The sequence below is a fragment of the Zootoca vivipara genome, chromosome Z1, assembly GCF_965207765.1.
Source record: "Zootoca vivipara chromosome Z1, rZooViv2.hap1.1, whole genome shotgun sequence".
In the NCBI taxonomy this organism is placed as follows: domain Eukaryota; kingdom Metazoa; phylum Chordata; class Lepidosauria; order Squamata; family Lacertidae; genus Zootoca; species Zootoca vivipara.
Genome location: NC_142583.1, coordinates 35,389,934 through 35,415,303, shown reverse-complemented (window position 1 = coordinate 35,415,303; position 25,370 = coordinate 35,389,934). Strand labels below are relative to the sequence as shown.

The 25,370-nt window shown below is 41.5% G+C and overlaps 1 protein-coding gene across 1 annotated transcript in view; it reads right to left on the bottom strand.

Moving 5' to 3' along the window:
• DCHS2 (dachsous cadherin-related 2) overlaps positions 1 to 25,370 on the bottom strand; it is a 121,282-nt gene that overhangs the window by 18,441 nt on the left and 77,471 nt on the right. The window contains exons 9-17 of the mRNA XM_060278664.2: positions 23,214 to 24,054; positions 21,982 to 22,221; positions 19,312 to 19,446; positions 18,806 to 19,015; positions 17,270 to 18,127; positions 10,145 to 10,255; positions 6,697 to 6,908; positions 5,686 to 5,837; positions 2,833 to 2,963 (exon numbers count right to left, since the gene is read on the bottom strand). Coding sequence (XP_060134647.2) covers positions 2,833 to 2,963; positions 5,686 to 5,837; positions 6,697 to 6,908; positions 10,145 to 10,255; positions 17,270 to 18,127; positions 18,806 to 19,015; positions 19,312 to 19,446; positions 21,982 to 22,221; positions 23,214 to 24,054 — 2,890 coding nt within the window. The remainder of the gene's footprint in view (positions 1 to 2,832; positions 2,964 to 5,685; positions 5,838 to 6,696; positions 6,909 to 10,144; positions 10,256 to 17,269; positions 18,128 to 18,805; positions 19,016 to 19,311; positions 19,447 to 21,981; positions 22,222 to 23,213; positions 24,055 to 25,370) is intronic.

The following is a 25,370-nucleotide window of genomic DNA, read 5'->3' as shown; positions in this document are numbered from 1 at the left end:
CACCGAACAATCACAAAACACTCTCGAATTGCAGGCACTTATTGCAAAGCAATCAAATGCCACCGCTTAATCAAATCAAAGCTGACCGGCAGAGCTGGCAAAAGCTGCAATAGTAACGTGACCAGGGTGAACTGAAATCCAAATTATGCCGTGGGGAAACTGCTTACAGTTCCCTAGGTGTAACAAAACAGTGAGGAAGTCCGGACTGGGTCTCGAAATCAACTATGCAGTAAGGGCGCAGCAGAATACCTCTTGGACAATGGGGAGGGAGGAGAAACTTAACACGCCAAGCTAGTCCCCTAAAAGTTGCAGTATACGGTTCCTTTTGTTTAAATGGGACCTTTTCATTTAAATGGCTATATGGACCAGGGGGGGGGAGGATCAGCCTGTTCTAAGACAAGACCCTCCTAAAATGGCTGCCGAGATGGGCCACGTGGCCACACACAAGATGGCGACCGGGCCGAAGGACTGGAGCAACAGCAGCCCTGAGCTAGCCTATTCAGACCTGTTCGCAATAGGCTACTGATCGGGCGCACGTATCCCTCCTAAAGGAACCAACCAGCGCGACACAAAAGGTTCGGGAGGCAAGGGTGACCCGCTTAAGATGGCCGCCTACGAGGCCGACGTGGCCCTTCTCAAAATGGCGACCGTGCCGAGGGGAGGCTGCGGCCGCAACCTATCTTAGCTAAATCCCACAATATCGCGAGAAGAGACTGGAGCGTAACTATGGCAACCCCAAGCTAGCGTTAAGGCCCAGAAGGTCCCCCCCCCGCTATCGGGACGCCCAGGTACTACGATACCGCGCTTCCGTGAAGATCCTTGGCACGAACGACGCGTAGGAGGAAGCTTGAGCCACGAACTCCGACGCTGATGAGACGGTGCCGCTGAGCTGGAGAAGACCAAGGAGCTGCGACAACGGAGCGGGCGAGGTCTGGATCCGACGGTGGAGCCCCACAGCCGTACTAGCCGGCGGCCGCTACCAGCGACTCAGGGCACGCAATGGGCTTGCTCTCCGCACGACACGAAACGCGGCACGAACGCTCCGCGGGTGCGCGGCGGGCGGGTAGGCTCCGACGGCGATTCACAAAGGAAGCAATCGGGCAGGAGAGAAAAAACCGAAGTTTGCTGCCCAAAAATGTGCGGAGCAAGCGGGGAGGCTCCCACGTTGGTCCGCAAGGGGTGGAAGCCGGATAGGGGAGGCAACCGAAGCCTGCCTCCGAAGATGCGCGCTGTGCTGTGCTGGCCGAGAAAGCAGGACTGCGGTCCGGGGCGCCGAAGCTAGGCTAAAAGGGAAAAAATTGGCGTTTAAAAACACCGTTTTTGTGATTTCAGCGATGGGAGGAGAAGACTGCAGCGATTCCTGCAGCGATCCACCAGAGCGAAAAGTGAGGTGAGCCGAATCCGGAGGAAGAGGGAGAGCTACTGCTGCGGGCTCACCTATATAGGTAAGTAACGCCCCTCCCAGTGCGCTCCGATTGGTCGTACCACAGGTGAGCCGCGGCCAGGGAATATCCAATGGGCTGGGGGGAATGCTAGCCATTCCCCCCGACGTGAAGGCAGCGTGTGCCCACAACATCTCCTCCCCGCGAGCCGGGAAGAGATTTTCCATGTGACCTCAAACATGTGGTATAAAAAGAGGCCCTTGGAATAGCTACTGTGCCACAAAATGTAACATCAGAAGAAGGATGAAGCACTGGAACAAAATTGCTGAACATTACAACAGCTTCAGTTGATTCACTGTGAAGTAACTTAACTTTCATAACACAAGTGCTACTTTCGTCAATAACAATAGAATTGAAAAGTTAACTGTTGGGAACTCTGGCTTAAGAACTGTATTTCTTTCACCAAAAGGGAAATAGAAATTGAAAATAAATCTTAGGAATTTGACATCTGAACCTTGCAGCAGGGTCTTTTACCAATGTTTTGAGATTTAATGCACCAGACAGCATTCTTTTATATGCTGTTTTTAAGTTGCTCACAAATATAAGCTTCCCAGCCAGCAGAAATATGCCACAGAATATGTGCTACTCATAAGAAAAAAAATATTTCCCATCTGATCAATTTCCCCCCTTTTATTACAAAGGCATAAAAAGACAGTGGCCCCATTTGCACAGAACTCTAAACCATGGCTTGACATGACAAACTGCAGTGTGCCCCAGGATCAAATGCTCCTCCCTCCCGTCTCATTCTATGGCATGGCTGCAAGTTCAATTTCTAATTCTAATTTTGGTTGAACACATCTTGTGATACTTCTGAGCCTTTGTTGTTGTTGTTTAGTCGTGTCCGACTCTTCGTGACCCCATGGACCACAGCACGCCAGGCACTCCTGTCTTCCACTGCCTCCCGCAGTTTGGTCAGACTCATGTTTGTAGCTTTGAGAACACTGTCCAACCATCTCACCCTCTGTCGTCCCCTTCTGAGCCTTACACTGTGGTTAATAGTAACTATGGTTTGTTGAAACAACCCACCCTTTAAAACTATGGCATAAAGTTGACTTTCAATAAATAAACCACAGCTAAAATTAACTACGTGACATGTTGTGGTTAGTTTAAAACGTAAGCGAAAGCCCTTGAATGAGAGGGAGGGGAGGGGGAAATGTGTGAGCACAAAGCTCCCTGTGGTTCATTCATGTAACCATGAGCTAGCATTTTATAACTAGGTGCCCTCCAGATGTTTTGGAGTATGACTCCAACTATTCCTGACCATCCCAGCTGCCTGTAGTCCAAACATCTGAAGGGCACTGGGTTGGGGAAAGCTGCAGTAAACTATGGTTTTTAACAGGATTAGGTCCAAACCAGCACAATCTCTTTGCTTGGTATTTGCCATTCTTACTTTCAGGGAGTTCAATGTCGCCGAGCGGCTGGAGAGTTGGAGCATTGTCATTGATATCCACAACTTGTATTTCTATTGTGCTTGTAGCAGATAGCCTGGGGGTTCCTCTGTCAACAGCTTGCACAACTAACCTGTTAAAAAGAGAGAGTCAAAAATAGGATCATTTTCTGTCAGGAGTTATTACAGAGATTCATTTATATGCCTATCCCTTTCTGTCTCAAAAGCAGTGCTGGGCAATGGTTCATAAAACAAGAGGGATGCTTATTATCTATTTGCTACATTTGTATTCTCCACATGTCCATAAAATACCCAACGGAACTCGAATAATTTCCAAAGTCAAATGCAATTGTTTTCAAAAGGCAAGGAAAAATGTGCACAGGGATGAAGAAAAAGCATAAGCACCTCTACAGATTTTTTTAAAATACATATGTAAATGCATAAAATTCTATATCAGTTCCTCCAACAATTCTTAAAAGGTGATTAATAAAACCATAAGAAAAATAACGTCAACAGTAGTCTTACATTCCATACAGTGTGGTAAAGTGCTTACAGCAGCCTTTCTCAACCTTGGGTCCAAAGATGTCGGACTACAACTCCCATCATCCCTAGCTAGAAGGACCAGTGGTCAGGGGTGATGGGAGTTGCAGTCCAACAACATCTGAGCACCCAAGCTTGGGAAAGAGTGTCACAACAGAACCCGGGAGACCAGGTGCAAATCCCTACTTGTCCATGAAGCTCACCTTGGGCCAGCCACTGCCTCTAGGCCTAACCTACCTCACAGAGTTGTTATGGAAATTAAATGAGAACCATGTGCACCACCTTGAGTTTCTTGAAGAAAAAGGTGGGATATAAATGCAATAAATAAAACAGTAAAATAAAGCTCAGTCTGCGCAATCCAGAGGCATCCATAAACGAAAGGATGCACTACTAGTATTGCTCAGGCTATTCTGACATGGACATGCATCTATCCTCACATTAAGATGTGGCTAGCTAGTCTGGGAGGGTCATTAGATGGTGGCAAGTAAACAGAGCAAACTACCTGTGTTTAAGGGTCTTCTCAGTAGCTGCTCCCAGACTTTGGAACTCCCATCCTAGAGAAGTGAGACTGGCTCCCTCCTTGCTGTCCTTCCACCAGCAAAGGAAGACTTTTTCCTTAAATTGGGCCTTTGGGTAAACTGACTAACTGCTTTTAATGAAAGGGCTGGTGCCATGCTGTTTTTATTGAAATTATTTGTATGGTTTTAATAGGTTTTACTTATGCATATTGCTTTACTTTTAACAACATTTAATTTTTTTATTGTTGTTTTCTGTGTTTAGTGGTTCTCATTTTTATATGCAAGCTGCCTTGTGTTTCATTAGGGACAGAGGTGGGGTATAAAAAACTACAGTATATAATAAAATGATGATGATGATGATGATGATGATGATGTCTACCCAGAAAGAAGCTTAGTGAGTTCAATGAAGCCAACTCCCAGGTAAAGTATGCATATAGACATAGACCTGGATGTAAACTTCACAGGTTTGGAGTAGACATATATAAGATCGTGGTGTAAACATTTTAAAGAGATGTTCCGTATTTGTAAACCATGACTTTATCATTTTTGGTGTAACTTTTAATTTGATATAAACTATTTCCAAAATTATCCTTCTGAAAATGGGGTGGGGGAGAAACCTTGTAACTTAAATTTTTATCATTTACATGGCACTTCTTTTTCAACATGTGAGGAAGGGATTCAGTTCAAGAACGACAGAGGGTTAAACGGGAACTAGAACAAAAGGAGCAGGACTCAGGGCTGGCATTAACGCTTCACTGATGTCATGTGTTTTACATATTGTAAATAGGCTTAAATTGGTAAGCAGTATTTTTCTCTATCTCCCTTTGGAAGTATGTATTTTTATAGTGAATGTCATTATAATCCACTTCAAAGCTTGGGAAAGGGCGGAATATACATTTGTTAAGTAAATATGCAGAATTCATTTTCTCTTTTATCTCTGACACAATAACTTCCTTTCAAAAGTGACAAACAGCAATGTTTCCCATTATTCACATGACGGCGCTGGACACAAAAAGCTGAAATTTGATATGTGGAGTCTAATGCCATTCATCTACCACACCAGTTCTGCTCTTGAGTTTTGTGGCTTCAAAATTGTCAGAACACATTACTTGAATTACAGACTTGCATTCAAAGTTTGTAAACATGCATAATTTCATATTTTGTCTAGAACATATATCAATAAGGTACACATGGAGATATTTACTAAAATAATCAGTTTCTTAAGTTTCAGTGTGAACACACACACACACCAACTTTCATAAAGAAACAACGTTATATCCAAGACATTCAAATTTAAGCTTCTGTCAGCAGTTGCCTCTGAAGCTCTTGACATTTAGCATTTCCACCCAAGTATATTGTAATGTTTAGGTCAAAGAGGAGATCATTTGAACTTTGAAAAAGCAAAGTTCGTAGCCCTATTGAATATTTTCCAAGACAATAATGCGCACTCACACTACAAAGAGCTTATAACCCCCCACTACTCTCAGCAGCTAGGAGCATCATAGCTAGACACTGGAGGGACTTGTCAGAAGTGAACATGGACCACTGGTACCAAACTGTATGGGACACAGCCTTAGTAAAAAAGCTAACCAACAAACTGAAAATAAATTAAAGGAGGGCACCTTCACCACCCCTGTGTGCTTCCCCTTCATTACATAAACAGCCCAACAAGATAACAACAAGAACCCACTGACAGCATACAAATTGATATGGCTAACTTGACCTAACAACCCCCAAACAACCCCCCCCCCAACAAAACTCACACCGGCTATAGATCTTGTATTTGTTATAAACAAACCTATATGATGGAATGTCTTCACGGTCTAGGATTGCATTCGTTGATATAATTCCTTGTGCTGAATCAATAAGAAATGCTTCATTTGTGTTGCCAGATAAAATTGAATATTCAATTTCTCCGTTAAGTCCAGCGTCATCGTCTGTTGCATAGATCTGTATGGAGAGAAAACCCATCCTTATGGAAAGGCACTCAGCTCTACATCCTGGAGTAGAAATGGATCTCGGATGCACATGTGGCGCTTGCTGCAGTTTATTTGTGTTGCAACTTTGCTTCTATTGGCCAGGTCACAGGACGCATTATTTGCCCACATACGTGACAATAGGTGCATGTAGAGTTCAGAAGGTGTTGGATTACGGCCAATGAAACTTATTCTCAGTGAGGGATGATCCACACATGCATCAACATCCCCTCACACTTAAGGCTGCTGCAGTGTCACATGCAGTAGCTTGCCTTGCATAAGGGGAAGGATCTGAACACTTAGAATAGCAGGGCAAATTACAAGTGTTGGTAGTGAGTGTGTGCATGCAGTCCCATGGCTTCCTAAGTGCTGGTTCCAGTTTTGAATTCAAGTAAGACCCATGTTTTCTCATATATGTTCAGCATATGGCTTTCTTAATTTTGTAGCGAACACAGTGCTTTTTATTGCTCCTTGTTTCAGATCAGTGCTGCATACTAGAGAGCTGAAATTTACATTCATTTTATTTACAAGATCTACATTTCCTCTTTTTGTCCCATCAAGATGAGCGCTCTCTCTCTCTCCTCCTGCCCAAAAAGAGACAGAATGTTCAGCCACCAGGGACCCTTGCGAGAAAGGATGCATAAAAAAATTGAGAGGACTAACCCAAAATAGGTATTTCAAATGGTCCTGTCAATCTGGAGGGTTTGGTTAGATAAATTAACTGGTTTGTAAAGACTGGTTTGTAATGATGATAAAAGTGGCCGAAAAAATACAGTATTCATTAAGAAGGGAAACTTCAGACAAATATAGTTTAAACACAAGTTTGAGGTTACCTGCATGATGTATGTGTTGTAGACTTGACCTTCCCATACTGATGTTTTGAAATAGTTTTGCTCAAATCGAGGTGCATTATCATTAACATCCTGTATAAATACTGTCACCCCACACACCGCTGAAGTTAAGCCATTTCCAGCTAAGACTACAAAATGTACTTTTTTCCTCACTTCATAGTCAAGAAATTCAGCTCGTTTTACTGTGATGTCACCTGTTTTGTTTGATGAAAACAAATAGATGGCTGTTATATATTCAGGAATATACATACATAGTTAAAACGGCAGTGCATTCTACATAAAAAAGTAAGTAAACAAGGTAAATAAATTTGTAAATGAAAGAGAAGACAACTGTATGCCTGATTATCTATTAAATTGTAGGTCTAGAGTTTCTTCCTTGACTTCAATCACTCTCTAAAAAGTGCAGAAAAAATGAAAACCATAATGGCAATTTGGCAAAAAGCAATTTTATTTTTTAGAGAATCTTAATAAAAGTAATCTAACCAAGCAATCTACATTAAAGTGGGACTGCATCTGCTTTTTATTAGTCCAATTCAGGATCCACAGCAGCCAAAGAAAGGCTAATGGAAGAGGTCCAGATGAGGGCTGGTGGCACACACTTATCTTGGTGAATTCTTACTACCCCAGAAGCCAACATTTACAAGACAGGACAATCCTACCCTTCTGCCACAAATATTTGTCTACACCACTACCAATGCAAGGGGTACAGTCTAGAGCTCTCTCTGTGAAGGAGGCTGCGTTTCAAAGGCCTAATTACTGACCCACTGCCAGTTTTTCTGATGTCTTATTTTATCATTTGCACATTCTTTTCTATACAGTATTACCCCTGCATCGAGGTTGCACAATGGGCATTTGAAGAAAACTCCTTATTCGTGTACTGCATTTATGCGTTGCATTTATTCCAGCATGATATTCCAGGTGGTATACAAAGGAAATGGACCAAACCCAGTCCTGCTAAGCTTCTGCAAAACCTGTCATGCTTTGGACCATAACCATGGACCCAGGTATCATACTCTGCAGCTACTGATATATGTTTCCACTAGCCAACATCTGCAGCATGAACTTTGTAGGTGACCTGGCTTTTAGGCCTACTTCTCACCATGGTGGTAGAGCTATGGGCTGTGCCACATCAGACTACAGGCGAGAGAAGGAACGGAACTGATAGGGAATTGTGCATCATAACAAGTATTTTTACATCTCCCTCTTTGTCTGTCACAGGGAAGAAACTGTCCTTTTTTGTATCAATGGTTGGGTCCACAGTTCTCTTCTACCAGCACCCCCTGAACACAGTTATGTTCCTGGTGTTTGTATGCTGGCATGGGTAGGGGAGGTGGGAAACAACTTTTCCAAAGTCCTCTCTCCTCCTCGGGTAAATGACCCTGGGAGCTGCAGAGGAATGGGAGAATTGGCAAGAGTTACTTCCTTCCTCCAACTAGTGGAACTCCCTCCACTGGATCAAATGCCTCCCATGGATGGAAGGACTCTTTCTGTCTGCAGTAGGTGAAGTCTAGATTCAACCACATCAATTTTTTATCTTTTCATAAAAGTATCAAAAACTGTGCATTGTTGGAACTTACACAGCATCAGGTTTGCACCACATCTGCTTTATTTACATTTTTATCTGTTGGCCACTGGGAGAGCATTTTGAATAAGTGGTTTATAAATCGTATCGAAATAAATAAATAAATAAATAAATAAATAAATAAATAAATACTGGCTCAATAGGTTTATACATTACAAGAAGAAAAACTTGCTGACAAGTTTGCTTCCTGGAGCAATCAAACGGAGAATTTGGGCTGGGTACCTTGATCTTACTCCATAAGCAGAGGCTTCCTAAAGGAACATCCTAAAAAGGCAGAGTACTTCTAAAGAACCCCGATAAACCTTGCCACTGAGTTCTGCCAGCTGAAATGCAAGAATGCCCTTAGGATTTCTGTGGCTGTGCCTCTTCTCTCCCACCTGCCCTGAAAAACCACTTGGATGCTGGGGGTTTCCCTGTGCTGGATTCCAGGCACAGCAGTGTCAAGAGTTCAATTTCCTGGTCAAGAAGAATTCAGTTATGTTCCTATAGTACACATGCTGGTACCCTGGTGCCACATGCTAATCAAGGCTTTACTGCACAGCAAAGTACAGGATGAGGCTGTATATGTGTGTAAATAGTGGCACTGAGCACCTATAAGCTCCCATCTCTCTAATCATGCCTCAGAATCATCCCAATAGAAATGGATCTTGGGTTGGCTATGATTATTCTGCTAGCACAAGTAAACATATGTGTACACACAGAGACAGACATATAGCTTGAATCTCCTCTATTAACAATCCAGTTGTTGAAAACATCTTATGTAAACGTTCCCAAATGTGTACTTGATTGAGATTAAATGAGACAGTCATGTTAATAAAATAATTGATTATTAAAAACATACTTGAGGTTTAACTAAGCAGTAGATCTCTTTCCACAGCCAGAAGGAAGTGCTTTTCAGCTATCAGATGGTATTCATTTAGCACACAGCGACTTTACTCATAAAATCTAGCCAGTGGATGGTTTATGTAAAAATCTTTTAAAAATACATACTTTTATGTTTCAATGGATTTTCCACAAATATACAAAAATGTTTACAGCCCTTTTCACATCCATATTTGCAACACTGTTGAAGTTAAATATGAAAAATGTCACATTAAATCTGGCTAATTAAAATTGATGTGAAGTTTGCAATCACTTTGCCTGATCACAATTGATGTTCAATGAATTTTCTCTCTGATTATTTTAATGAGGAACATAGCGAACCTAAACTGCAACTTCCACCCAGGAAAACAGCTGGTATTATCACAGATCAAGGCCATATTCTAGCCAGGCAAAAACATTTGAGGAGTTGCAGAGCAGGACCAGTAGGGGATGTAGCTTGGGGAGGGAACATGGCCAAGTGTGGATCCTGAGGGTCAGACAGAGGATGCCTGGAGGGCTGCATTTGCCCTGGGCCTGAGGTTTCCTACCACTCACCTAGGTGATAGAAAGGATGACATCTGAAGGCTAACAATTGCCTGTTACTAGCAATATACTAGTGTGTTACTTCTAGCAAAAATAAACCTTGTTTCAGAGGATAACTTTGTGAAAATCTATTCTGATCATTTTCTCACCTAGGGCAAGTAAATAATGTTTCAGATCTGAGTTCCGCTGCTAATATTACCATGGAAGAATGAATCAGGCCCTGAATTTTGTTTTGTAGAAAAGCAATCCTAAAAGTTTGATTTTAGGAAACACATCTTTGTTAAATTTAAAGGCCAAAAGCCAGCTTCCACTGGCACTTAAATAAACTAACACTAACCACTGAGATAATGTTTATACAAAAGCAATCATAATTCAAGTGTGGAAAATATTTTACAAAAGCCTCAAATGGTTTTAGGACAGATGCAGATAGATAGGCTGATTTACCCATGATGGGATGGATGTAGAAAATATCTTCATGTTCACCAATGATTGTGTGCTTTAAATTCTTTCCCATCAAACTACGGTCATATGCAGCCACAGTGAAAACAGAGGTGCCTAGAAAAACAAGAATATGTTGCAGTGACTAAAACTTGGAAAGATTTTATCTTAACCAGTTATTAATTTATTCCATGTGATGTCGAACTATGAAAGTTTAGCCATCCGTCTCCTATCTGGAGAATTTTTGCACGTTGTTTATATAGTCATAAAATAACGACAGGTATTATTCTGTTCTCTAGAACAGCTCTTGTCAGCCTCACCAACCCGTCAAACCTATTCATCACACTAATTCATGAACATTACCAATCCACATTTTGATTGTGTAAGAAAGTGGTCTAAAAACTGCAGAAGACATTGGAGAGCAACAAATATTGCAAAGGGGTGCGGAACTCATTTATTGTAAGAACAGGACACAGTTAAGCTTAGGAACTTAATGAGAGCCAGGTGCCTATCTCATTCAGCACTCTCTTCTCACAGTGGTCAGTCGAGTGACCACAAGCAGGACATTAGCACAATGGAATGCTCCTACTCATGATCTTCATGAAGTAGGACATTCAGAGACATATGGCCTCTGATACTGTGTACAATATAGACACCACGACAAGTAGCCATTAAAAGTCATGAATTTGTCTAACCCCCTTTAAAGACACCCATGTTGGTGGCTATCCCAACATCTTGTAGAAGCAAATTCCATAGTTTAATTGTGTGCTGCATGAATCAGTTCTTCCCTTTGTCTGTCCTGGGTCTCCAGTTTTAAGTTTCATTGGAACACCACTGGTTCTTTTATCATGAGAAAAAGATTGGGGGGGTGAGTCCTCTTTATCTACTTTCTCCACACCATGTATAATTTTATAAAGCACTATCATGTTCCCCCTTACCTTTTCCATAAACCTCAAACTTTGTAACATTTTGTCATATACATGACAAACACCCCTTTATCTAGCCCCTTTATCATTTTGGCTGCTCGTTCCTGAACCTTTCCCAGTTCTACAATACCCTTTTTGAGGTGTAGCAGCCAAAACTTTAGACAGAAATTTGGACAAGGATGTCATAATAGCATCCCCACCCCACCCCAAATTACATATATAAGCAGCAGGAATGGGTGGATTTCCTTGGTTCTATTCCACTGTGAGTTTACCTGGCCCTGTATTCTGCTTATCTTCCTTCTTTCCAATTTAAAATAGGAAAGTGCTAAAATTAATTCACATCCCCAGTTTGTTACAGATTTATTTCCTTTCATTTGTCCTTGCCTCCCTTCTCTTTGTGAGTATGTACAAGCACCAGCTGATGAAAGACAGCAAGTTGAAACACATGATTATAGGGATAGAGGAACACACGAGGGCACAAGGTAATGATCAGACAAAGATTTCAATTTTGTACCATGTTTAATTAATGCATGTGAATGTACCAGTAGAGTAGAGGGCAAAAGAGATGTTAATGGAAACAAAAGCACTAGCAAACAATGTTGCAGCCCATACAAAGTTCCAAAATCAATATGAAAGAATGGCAGTTTCACAATGCACTAGTGATGATCCACAAGCAAGACCAGGCCATTTAGAATCAAAAATATAGAGCAAAAATTGTATGATGTTCTAAACAACCTGATTTTGCTTGTTTTCTGATGTCTGCTTCAAAGCCAGCTTGTTCTTCATTTCAAAAAGTTACTCACTGACACCTAATTTGTGCAACAAGTACCTCGCATAACATCTGCTACAACGTTAATAAGACTAACTGGTCCTTTTGAAGGAAGCTTGCAGCCCCTGATTTCTTAAGCAGCCCTATGCTTTCCTTCTTAAAAGAAAATGTTTCTCACAGCACTACGGAGGAAAAGAAAGGAAAAACCCAAATAAACAAACAATTAAAAAAACCAAAATATAGTCATGTTTCAAAGAACCAAACTAAACACGTTTACTTAAGTTTCTCCCAAACAGAAGACCCCCACCACCATATACCACATGGCAAATGCCTTTTGAAAATGAGGTATTTCAAAGTCATTTTGTGATACAACGTTTTGGGTGAAAGGGGTGTTCAAGCTGGTCAAAGAAAAAAGTCAAACATTTCAGTGGGTTACACGTTTTTTAGTGTTGCAAGAATTAGCCTCAAGATGTTTCACAAAGATTTGCACAGTTTGTTATTAACATCAAAGGGAGTATACCGTTGTTCATTGAGATCCCGAACCCAGAAGAGAACTGATCTATCATAGCAAAAGGCATGAAATAAACAACCATTCTGTTTGTAGCAAAAGTAGGAAGAACAAACAAAACATGAGGCATTATCCTAACCAAACACATCACATCTAACTGTGATTAAGTTTAGAAAACAGTTACCAACATAAGTTTTTGTTGTTAAGGTTTCCTCAAGATCTAACAAGATTAAAGCTATGAGAATTTTAGGCACTTGTGAAACCAATTCTGTAACATGGCAATTGATTTTAATCAGTTGTGATGGATTCAGGTTACTGTATATTGACCTTTTCCAAATGAGATTTTATTATATTACAGGAAACATTCTGTAAATACAAACAGACCCAGGGGTCAGGAACATACCATCTCTATAGTTTGGCTTGATGCTAGTACAAAACTCTCATGTTTGTACTTTGCAAATTTCTAAAAACAGGAACAAAGGAAATGTTAACTGCCTTGTTATTTGCTGCCTACCTGGCCACAGAAGCAACAATATCCACGTAGAAACTACACATGATGTTATCGCAAGGGGCTCGGCTGCTTCTGAGAAGTTCCAAACAAAGCAGGAATGATTTGAAGTTCTACAGAAGTAAAAAGGCGGAACTGACAGGTATGCAAAAGCCGAAATTAATCATGGGAACAGGAGTTCTGATTGCTGTTCAGAGTCATCGCAACTACATTCTTAGAGTCTCGTACTATCACATAATAGAAACTTTCAGACAAAAATGACATAGGGTACATTCAGATGTGGGGATTAATGCATTTTCCTGATAATACTAGTGCTTTTATCCCAGATTCAAATGTTCCTTTTAAGCTGCATCACCCATTGGGTTGTAAAACAGTGGCTTTTTGATCAATATATCACCAAGTCACACTAAATTTAAATGTCACCACATAAAATTACAATGCATGCAATTTCTCCAGGTTAATGGGGTTGCAATGGTTTTTTCTGGAAGCAAATAACCTGCTGGATTCTTCTAGTTTTCCAGAAGTTACTTTTATGTTGTGTGAAAGATCACATGTTGGCATCCGTCTGTCTTGGGAGACAATGGAGGAGTTGGGAGTGAGGTCCGACTGTTGGAAGGTTGCAGCACCTGCTGTGGCTGTAGACATGTTTGGTTGCAGCTGGGGCAGATGAAGGCCTCTGGTTGTGCTGCTGCAGATGCACCATGGGGTTTCTTCTCTCTGGACGCATCCCAGCAGTCATTCCTCCTTTGGTCACTGCTATGGCTACACGACCTGACTGTTGCTCTGCAGGCACTGCTGTTGTCTGCAAGGGATTCCCACATGTCAGGGTAGATGTTGTCACATTTGCAGACATCTTTGTAATACAGAGTTGGTCTGCCAATGGGCCTGGTGCCTGAAGCTAGCTTCCCATAGAGCACATCCTTGGGGATCCTGCCATCTTCCATTCTGTAGACATGACCAAGCCTGAATAGACATTGCTGAGACAGTTGTGTGAACATGCTGGGCGATATGGCCTTGGGAAAGCACATATTTGTTTGAAACTCTGCCCTGCCATGGGATACCCAAAATCCTCCTGCCATAGGGCATTTGGAAGGCATCGAGGTGCCGTGCCTGATGGCTGTAAGTTGCCTCTGGCTTACTTCCATAAAGCAGTGAGCTCAACACGCAGGCCTGGTAGACCTTCATCTTGGTATTGGACATTGGCATCACAATTTCCCATACCCTTCTGGAGAGTCAAGCCATTGCCACAGCTGCCTTGCCGATGCGATTTTCTAGCTCAGCATCATGGAGATGTTGCAGGTTATGGTGGAGCCCAGGTAAACAAAATCACCTACCGTCTCAAGTGTCTGGCCACTAATGCTGATGCATGGAGTGCTGGCGACACCCACACCCAGAATGCTGATCTTTGTCAGGCAGATGGTAAGGCCATTTCCCTAATGTTGCCCTGCCTGATAATTTCCATGCTAGACATCTTTGGGAGAAGAAAAGCCTAAGGAGTAAACCCTACACAAATCCAGAGGGGTGTCCCTAAGATGGTGGGATGGCATCTTGTATGTCTTCTTCTGGCAATTCCTGCAGCCTAGTTGGTGCCAAACGTTTGATCTGCTCTCCTTTGAGCCACATCAGTGAGGCTGAGAAGAGAGTCTTGTCTTCGGCGCAGGACCTCCAAACACACTGCCAAGGCTTGCACCCCAGGGTGGTCACTTTGGTGCTGCTAACACTGAGGGATGCTTGACTTCACCCCCAGAGGCGCATTCCATTGTCTCTTGAGACAGACTAATGTCAACAATGTCCCTCAGATTCAAAATGTGGCTGTGTAGGACTGGGAGCCATTTAGATATTACAAGTGGGGCCCCACATCCAAATGTGTATCCCTAATATGCATACTGTTACCTAAGCCTGTGGGTGAGGGAGCCGTTGCCTCAGAATTAAAATAATTCACCCTCTGAGCCGTTGCCTCAGAATTAAAATAATTCACCCTCTGTGGAGAGGTGGGCCTTTTTGACAGACTAAGGTTCTGGTTTCCTCAGAAAAGCTGTAGTCTCTCTCTCTCTCTCTCTCTCTCTCTCTCTCTCTCTCTCTCTCTCTCTCTCTCTCTCTCTCTCTCTCCATCTCCATCTCCTCTGCTGCTCATCCAGCCTTTTTCCTCCCCTCCACCTCTGCTGTTGGTTTTTGCTTTTTCTTCCCCTCCTTTTGTACCTTTGTCTTTCCTCTCTCGCTTGAGCTAAGCCTCATCCATCATCTTCCAAAATCTTGCATTTCTCCACTGATTTCTTATAGTCAGGCCTCACTTCTGTTCCTGGAGAAATTTTAAAATACATGTACCCAGAAATTACTTCTTTAAATAATGAGATAGTTCTCTTTGCTTTTTTTAAATATCTAGTGCATCTCTTTCTCCACCCTCTTTTGCTGTTCCGACTCTCTTCTTTGTGCTTCTTGCCTTTTCTTTCAGCTAGCTGCTGGCATCTTGAAGATTACCAGGAGGCTGCGACTTTGCATCTTGTTCTTCAGCTACTTCCATTCAACTGCCCAATTTCATCTCTCCTTTCTCCTCCAGCAGATGCTCAATGTTCCATAGCTACTGAGCAGCTCAACCCATATGAGGCTTTTTGTTTGTTTGTTTGTTTGTTTGTTTGTTTTACCCTCTCAGGTTCAATTTCTGAACCTGTACTTCTGCAAGTATCTTTGTTTCCCTCAAGCATGCTGGCTGCTTCCTTCTTGTTGCTCAGTGGCCCCATTTGGGATCGAGCTCACCATTAGGAGGAGTGGTGGTAAAAATAAATGAATGCATGTCGGGCTGGGATGATACTGCCTACCCCACTACAGTGGGGTTAAGAACTTAATTTGTTCTGGAGGTCTGTTCTTAACCTGAAACTGTTCTTAACCTGAGGTACCACTTTAGCTAATGGGGCCTCCCGCTGCCGCCATGCCACCGCCACGTGATTTCTGTTCTCATCCCGAAGCAAAGTTCTTAACTGAGGTACTATTTCTGGGTTAGTGGAGTCTGTAACCTGAAGCGTCTGTAACCCAAGGTACCACTGTACACATTCCCATGAACACAGTTTGCCATGTGTGGGAAAAGTTTTATAAAGAATGACTTTCCTAAATTATGACTTTTTCCCTTTTGGCTGCCCATATTAATGAGGGTAACCAAGTTCAAAACAGAGCAAATAAAAAGTCTAAATCTCTTCAGAAGAACTTCTAGATCCTATCCTGCAAACTGTTTCTCTCCAAGAGCCGATTCCCAAGTTAAAGCAGGCAGTCTCCCACATTTCCACTCTAAATATTCCCTCCAAATTTATTCTTATTTATGTTTATTACTATTTAGCAGCAGGCTGTTTCTATTCTCTTACCACAACGCCTTAGGGAATTTCCATAATGTCAAACTACACCCCTTACAAAGCCATATTTGTAACAGACCATTTCAATAACAGATTATCTCATTGAATTTTAATAATCGCACGCATATTTACTAAGCCTTGTTTTAAAAAAAAAACCCATGAAAGATGAAAAAAAATCATTTGCAAGAGAATGCTGCTAGCATTGAGCTTAGGAAAGCACCATACATTTTCACCACACACATGCACAGAGATTACAGAACCACAGATCTCTGCAACCAAGAAGTTGGAAATCCCAGTTAACAGCACCTTGTTTCAAAATGAACAAACACACAGACAATCTGCTGGTTCAGGCAGGTAAGGGCATTATGAAGCAAATGTTGTGCTCAACTGATGTATAGAAATGCAAAACCAAATTACTGCATTTAACAGAGAAAGTGAAATATATTTGCAAACTAGAAATCATAAGAAAGGCCTTCACTGACTACCACTTTTCTACATGACCAACACTACTAGCTCCAATTAAAGCTGCTTAGACAGGCTGTCAATGGAAAGACACTGAGCAAATAATTTCCCCAAGTGCTAAAACTTACACAGCAAAAGGTACGATAAAAATTGTACCTCCTGTCAACTAGGTTTTTTGAATAATACAAGAACCCCCCCCCCACTTTTTTTGTTCATAGGTACACCTACTGATTACATAGTAACATTAAACCATGACTGCGTGATCTCAGGCAGTTATGCAGCCTAATTTATGTCTAACCTGGTTTGTGTGAACACAACTCCCACCATGTTCAGTACTTAAAATTGGAGTCTGTGTCTGATGTGACACCTTTCTTCATCTAGAATGCACAGTACACACAGAGAGAGAACAGAAAAATAAGATAAGATACCTGAGCAACAACTCAGGCATGATTCCGTTCAGACTCAGTCCTCAAGAACATAAAATTCCTATTCAAATACCAACAATTAACTCATGACTGCATTTGCTGTCAGAGATTCTTCATGTCCCTTACACGAACCCCCACAATGACACATTTTTGGCTGTGGAACAAAAACAAAGACCATGATTAGGTACCCACCTATTTCACTATTTTCAGGAACTGCTGCTTCATACTCAGTACGGCTGAACGAAATAATCTCTGCCTGTGTTTCCGAATAGACGGCCAAAAGTGCAGTAGCTGTTCTAGCTGGGACTCCTTGATCAGAAGCCACTATCAGGAGGTGTGAAACGAGGCCTTCATGAGGTACAGGCTCTCGAAGAGAAATTTCTCCCGTGCTTGGGCCCATCTGAAACATGGTTTCTGGTTTCAGGAACCTAAAATTCACAACTCCATTTAGTCCTAGGTCAACATCGCTGGCTCTCACAGTAGCCAATGTCTGATTTATAGGTGTGTGAGAAGATACATGAACTATGACAGGATTCTGTAGGAAAAAGGGACTATTGTCATTGAGATCCTCGACATGCACAATTACAGTAACACTCGTGCTTCTTGGTCCTAGGATGCCAGAGTCTGTTGCCAAAGCCTTAAATACATACTGAGATTTTAATTCCCGGTCCAGCAGCTTGGTAGTAAATATCACACCAGTAATCCTGTCAATGGTGAAGGCTCCAAGGATGTCCTCTGTGAGAGAGTAGGTGACATCGCCATTTAGACCCTCGTCTGCATCCGCTGCAAAAAGTTCAAGAACTGCTGACCGTTCTCCGAGATCTTCTTTCACTGACACTTGATACTGGTTTCTTGCAAACAAGGGACTGTTGTCATTTTCATCCAGGACTTTGATATGCAGTTGGGTCACTGAGCTTTTTGGTGGACTGCCCAAGTCGAAACACTCAATAACCAGGGTAAAGTTGCTGTCAGTTTCTCTGTCTAAGCTGGAAGTGGTGAAGAGGTCTCCTGACGTTTTGTGTAATGCAAAGTATCCTCCAACATTTCCACCTTTAAAATGGAGCAAGCATTAAAGAAAAAGAACACATCGGCTGAGCATTCTCTTTAAAGGACCACTTAAAAAACAAAAAACAATTCACTTTATAGTAATTTTTTGCAACTATGGGCCCCAGGTATGCTTTCATGAGACCTGCATTTCATTTAAATCAGGTCACAGTAGTACATCCGAAGCACCACCTGAATTTACATAGCAACTGTTCTGCCAAATGGATTCTCTTCCCCTCTGTCCTCCTCAAATCAAACTTGCAAGATCTATTGCTCATGAGCAAGGTACTCTTTTATCAACTTCAGTTACACAATGGAATCTACAAAAATTGTTGACCAAAAGGAGTTATTTTGAATTGCTACTCTCCCACAAGTTTACCTATGGGAAGCAAAGATATTTAGTGTTGCAATATCTATATCTATCGTTTTTATATTCTGGGTTGTTACTGTTTATGCTTAGGCTACTAGGGACCCTTCTAGTTATTTTTCCTTATCCAGACAGGAAGAACACCACTCCTCCTCATTGCAGGCCTATTTCCCCATTTTGTTTAACCATGCCATTGCAAGATAAATACCAAGTGCAAAACAATTTAAATAATAAAATAAATTAAAACCTCTAAAGAAATCAGAAAATATTACACTGTGACATTTTTAATATTCAGAGTATAAAGCAATTCAGCTTACCAATGATGTGATATTGCACAGTCCCATTACCACCAGCGTCCTTGTCTACAGCCAACACAGTTGATACTGTTGAAGGCTCTTGGTTCTCCATAATTTGGATCTCAGAAACTGGAAGGATGAACTTGGGAGCGTGGTCATTTTCATCCAGTACTCTGAAGATTATTGTCGCTGTACTGGATAAAATGGGAGTTCCACTGTCTTGAACCAGCACTAAATAGAAAAGCACATTTGAAAGCTAGTATACAAAAGCAAGGTACAGTAGACTGCCTGCCAACGTGAGAACAACAAATTTTGCATGCTGTTCCTCCTAAGACACAACACAACTTTATGTTTCTGAACACATTGCACTGCTTTTGTTTCATTAAATTTCATTGACCTGGCGTAGAGACCACAAGTAACAACTTCTATTAAAATCTGTGTGTTGTTGTTGTTGTTGTTTTTAAAAAACCCACTGATTTACTTGCAAAATTTTGTGCAACACCCATTAAACTGAAGTAGATTCTTACCTTTAATAGTGAATTTATCTTGAGCCTCCCTGTCAAGTGAGATGACTGTTGTAATCTCTCCAGTATCTGGGTTTATTTGAAAAGTTTCATATCCAGGACCTGGTAAAATTTCATACTGGAGTAGAGAATTGATTCCTTAAAATACAATGGGAAAACCAATAAATCATCTAAGCGTATCAAACCTCAGTATTAATAGTCCAGGTACTGGCTTACTAGCTATTTTCCTATGGAAATATTTTGGTACAAAGGTAACAAAATTCGTTATTACTTGTATAGAATCCCTTGTATAAAACAAAAAAGCTCAGGACAGCTTTAGCAATGAACTGGAAGACAAACATAAACCTACTGTATTTATGATCTAGAATGCACTTGTCATCGCCCAGCCACCTAGAGGTGTGTTTCACTACTTGAGAACCCTGCCTTGATTGTTATTTGTGCACCTTACTTAAGAGATGGGGTAGCTGCAGCTAAACAGTTTATATGGCGTTCCGTAATACTTCGTTACCATGCAAAATCAATACCACTCTCCTTAGTGCTGCGGGAGAAACTGTTGTTTATGAACTTTAGCAGCTGTTTGCTTCTTCCTATAGCTGCATGCCTTCTGTAGCGGGAACACTGTTTCCCATTCGCATCCTTTATTGCTTCAGAATAAATTGTTCCCATATTTCTTGTGGTTTCAGTGCTCTCCCGAGGAAAGCATGGCACCATTTTCATAACGTGTTATACAGCAAAATAACTCGTGCTATTAAGTATAATGGATTTAATCCTACATTTTGCAGAGAGGATAACAAGTATGCATCTCAAGTTATTGTATATGACTTGCAGCTAGGTAAAAGTTAAATATTTGTCTGTATTACAGATACAGACAGACAGATTCAGTTTGGGGACCAGCTTGCTGAGTGCTACACTGGGTTGGAGGAGGTTTTTTAAGGGAGATAATGAGAAACCCCACCTCTTGCAAAGTGCAAAATGGCACAATTAGACCATTTTAGATTCTGGATTCAATGCTGCTTATTGGTATGGTAGGGGTTCCTCTTTGGAAGTTAATCTGAACTGCCTCACTCAAAAACTGGTAAGTCAGCAATGCTGTGTTTGGGACCTGCCTATTCTTTTAAGTGAGATCCTGGAGACCTGCCCACAATCTTGCCCTGATGAAACCACTGGCAGTGCATCTCTTTGTACTCAAGCCTCCATCTTTTAAGTAGTCTTGCTTATGCTGCTGTAGTTAACATCAACATTAAAAACAATGCAATATGAGGATCTGGAACCACACAAATCTACCAGGTGGCTGCTCCACTTTAAGCTTACTTGTACAAAACTTACGATCCAAGTCTATGTATAAAGTTGTAGTGCACATTTATGGACCAGTCTTATTTGCCTGCAGGTTTGTATTTTATTCTGTTATCTCTGCAAGCATACATATGAAAAACATGACTTTGGAACTCTTCATGGGTAGTGCTATTTCATGGAACCCCAAGAGCAAGTTGCTAGGTCCTTCCTGGATTCTTGTAATAGCATCACAACACAAAAATTTGCATGGACCACTAATTCCAATATAATGTTTTCAGCTGCATGCTTCTGTGGCAATAATTACAAAAGCATTCTTCAGCAGAAATGGTAATATTAGACATGAAGCTTACCAGACAAGAGAGGAGTGGAGACTCGATATGCTCAGGAATTATGAACACCTATAGCCAATTTCCTATCAAGTCCTCCGTTGCTCAAGCTTCTTTACAATACCAGTGGACGCTCTCTCATCACTGTCATTGCATGCCCAGCTAGGTAAACTTAAATCCCACTAAAATCCATGGGACATTAACAGACGCAACCGATCCTGTACCCTAGAATTTTGGGTGTATTTTTTGCTTAGGGAAAATTCCACAGGAGCTGAACCTCTCCTTTTACTTCTAATGTTAGTATTTGGGGAACATTAAAATGCAAAGGAAGTGTTTGTGCTGCTACATTTTATGTTTAGAAAAGGTTCGCTCTTTTAGGTCACAATCTCTTTTTAGCTATAATGGAGGAAAAAACAGAAGCTGGGATTACAGTGCCCCACTCTGGCCAAATAATATTAATGCATGTTTGCAATTTCCATCAAATGTGTCATTTTTTTTATAAAAAAAAATGCTTTTGAGATAGAAAAATAAATAAATAGCCAAGAAGAGTGCTCCTCAAAACACTAAATACACAGTTATGCTTGGAAATCTAGTGTGGCTCACTAGAACTCAACTGCTGGAGGCATTCAATCCATCCAAATCTTGGCTGGTGGCGGGTGAAAGACAAAACTGTCCTCCAGATCATGCCACTCTTCTTCATTTACTCCTTTCCACAGATGCCTGGCCTGTAGTTTAACAACTACAGTCCTAAAGGATGGGCTATAGCAAAATGGAAAGCATATTTTGCATGCAGAAGGCTCCATCTTTGATTATTTGCACCACTGGTTTAAAAAAGAATCAGATAGCAGGTGATAAGAAAAACCTGAGATCCTTGAGAACCACTGCTGATCACAGCAGACAATAAATGGGGGGGGGGGGGCGGAATCAATCTTCAACTTAGGAGCTTGTGAGTGCATATATCAAAGCAGATGATTGTTGGCCTTTTTTTATTCAAAGGTTGATGGCAAAATAATGTGAATTTGTCATTTATTTATTTTTGTAGAAAGCACACTACCTGAATCTTTATCTATGGCTTCAACTTTAATGACAAATGCTCCCGGGTCTTCATTTTCACAGATGAAGGATTCATATAGAGATCTGGTAAACACTGGAACTTCGTCATTTACATCGACAACAATTATTGTCAGACTCTGAGTTGCAGACAGAGCTGGGGTACCCTTATCGAGGGCCACAACGGTCAGGTTGTAATATTCTTGGTGTTCATGATCCAAAGCAAAGGCAGTAGTTAGCAGTCCTGTTGTAAGAGGGGAAATTGTTGTAAGGATATAAATTCTCCAAATGCAGTTGCTGTTTCAGTAAAGCTTTGCTATGGGCTCAGCTCAGCACTCGTGTCAAATCGATGGTTTGTGCTAACTATAGTTCAGATGCCAAACCAAGGTCTGAGTTCCTAAAGTACAGATAAAAGATTACCATAAAAAAGATTTGCCTTTGCCTGCTATATCCACAAGGAAAAAATCCCCATTAAGGGATCATTTCCATTTTCATCAAAATGACACCCCCATTCTTTGAGCCACTCATTCTCCACTGCAGCAGAAGAGATATTACATAAGACTTTCTGCCTCAACTTCTCCAGGTCAGCTGGAAAAGTTGGCCTCAAGGGAACAAACATCCATGCCTTATTTTCACACAGCCTGTGTGATACACTAGATCAGGCATCCCCAAACTTCGGCCCTCCAGATGTTTTGGACTACAATTCCCATCATTACTGACCACTGGTCCCGTTAGCTAGGGATCATGGGAGTTGTAGGCCAAAACATCTGGAGGGCCGCAGTTTGGGGATGCCTGCACTAGATAGCTCCCATATCCCTGCTGACCTTCTCCCTTTGTAACCTGCTTTTTGTTTGCACAAATCAGAGCGCAAAGCATAGTTTGCAAATGTGCTTCAAACCATTGCTTCCGATTCTGGATTGTGGATCAAATGCTGCTAAATAACTTACTAGTACGTGCCTTTTCCCTTACAGAGGTGCTTAACTTGCCTGTTTGCTTCTTTCCTTGACACTTTGTCACTGGGGCTGAGACTGACACTCAATTGGACCATGCATTATTACAGTCCTTTAATAAGTGTTAAATTCTGTGTGGAAGCTGGTGAATGTTTACAAGTTTCCACAATACTTTTGCTCTAAGTTCAATCAAAAAGTGCTTTCAAGAGTTCAATTTTTTAAAAGGAGATGGAAAGAATCCCCAGTGCAACTTCTATGGGGCTAACTTAGCCCTTTTTACCCTTACCTGCAGTTTTATCTATTACAAATGGATGGTCTTCGTTGTTCGAGAGAAGATGGTATGTGACTTGTCCATTCCTTCCTTGGTCTAGATCCTGTGCAAGTATGTGATGCACTAATGAGCCTACCTCTGCGTCTTCTCTAACGTAGGAAAGAGGAGATGAAACGAAGCTAGGGTGGTTATCGTTGACATCTAAAATGATGACTTTTGCTGTCAATGAACTCTGCCTGCGATCAGTCAAGTTTGCAGCCTGATCTGCTGCCGCCACTGTCAGGACAACAAATGGAGTGATCTCTCGGTCAAGGGGAACTGCTGTGATTAAGCTACCGTAAGAGGGGTGAATGAGAAATGGATTTTCAGTGAAGTCATTCCCATGTATAGAATACTGAAGGTTGCTGTTTAAAAAACTGCCATCTCCATCTTTTGCATTAAACGTGTACACCAAGGTGCCAACGGGCACATTCTCCTCTATCCCAACTACAACAAAGTCATCCTGGAAAGATGGTGAGTGGTCGTTTTCATCTTTGACATCAATACTGAGGAAAAAAGTATTATTCTGTGGAGAACTATTTGGGTATTCATTCACAACAACTCTAAGGAAGTAGTGAGATACTGTTTCATAATCAAGTTCTTTGGAAAGAAACAGATCCCCAGTAGCACTGTTGATTTCAAATGGAGCATCAGAATCTTCTTCAAATATGCTAAAATGCTGTTTTCTGTTGGAATACGGGTGCTGATGAGGCAATTTTAAAGAGCCCAGCATTTGCGCAGGCCTAAAATTTTCTGGTACGGCAAAATGTCTGATGTTTGGGGAGGGAACAGATCTCCCTTGGGGAAGTGGGATTACCTGAAACGAAAGAACAAAGTTTGAAACAAGCAAACAGCACTAATACTGCTCTTATTTATTGAAAATATACTTTACTTTTTATAGGACATTCATTGCTCACAGCCTGAGCACATGTACTTCAGCTAATGCTAAAATACCTCAGGAATTCAACAAGCAGCACAAGTGTTTACACTTAGAAGAGGCTTCTTGTCAACGTCCATTCCTCAGTCACAAATTTATCATTCCCTAATAGCCTAAAGAGTTCCTGTGCTTGTAAGAATACAGCCCACACAACACACAATAAATGGTTTAATCTATCAATTGATTTTGCAGAAAGGTTATCAAATCTTCTGGAGTTTATTATCCAGCGGAAAGGAGCAACCAAGCATACTAAGGTCCAAATTCTAGACTTTAAGAAAGCCGACTTCGGAAAACTTAGGGAAACGCTGGGTGAAATCCCATGGACAGTAATACTAAAAGGGAAGGGAGTTCATGATGGTTGGGAGTTTGTTAAAAGGGAGATATTAAAAGCACAACTTCAGGCAATACCAATGAGACGGAAACATGGAAGGTGCCTAAAGAAGCCAGGCTGGCTATCTAAAGAACTTTTGACTGAGTTAAGATTTAAAAGGGATATGTACAAAAAATGGAAAAGGGGGGAAATCTCCAGAGAGGAATTCAAACATATAGCCAGCACGTGTAGAGGCAAAGTCAGAAAAGCTAAAGCACAGAATGAACTCAGGCTCGCCAGAGAGGTTAAAAGCAACAAAAAGGGCTTTTATGGGTATGTCCGTAGCAAAAGGAAAAACAAGGAAACAGTGGGGTCACTCAGAGGAGAAGATGGTGAAACGCAAACAGGGGACAGAGAAAGGGCAGAACTCCTCAATGCCTCCTTTGCCTCAGTCTTCTCCAAGAAAGAAAACAACGCCCGACCTGAAGAATATGGAGCAGATGATTCAGCAGGGGAAACACAGCCCAGAATAAGTAAGGAGGTAGTACAAGAATACTTGGCTAGTTTAGATGTATTCAAGTCTCCAGGGCCAGATGAACTACATCCAAGAGTATTAAAAGAACTGGCAGAGGTGATTTCAGAACCACTGGCAATAATCTTTGAAAATTCCTGGAGAACAGGTGAAGTTCCAGCAGACTGGAGGAGGGCAAATGTTGTCCCTATTTTCAAAAAGGGGAAAAGAGAGGACCCAAACAATTACCGCCCAGTCAGCCTGACATCAATACCAGGAAAGATTCTAGAGCAGATCATTAAGCAAACAGTCTGTGAGCACCTAGAAAGAAACTCTGTCATCACTAAAAGTCAGCATGGGTTCCTGAAAAATAAG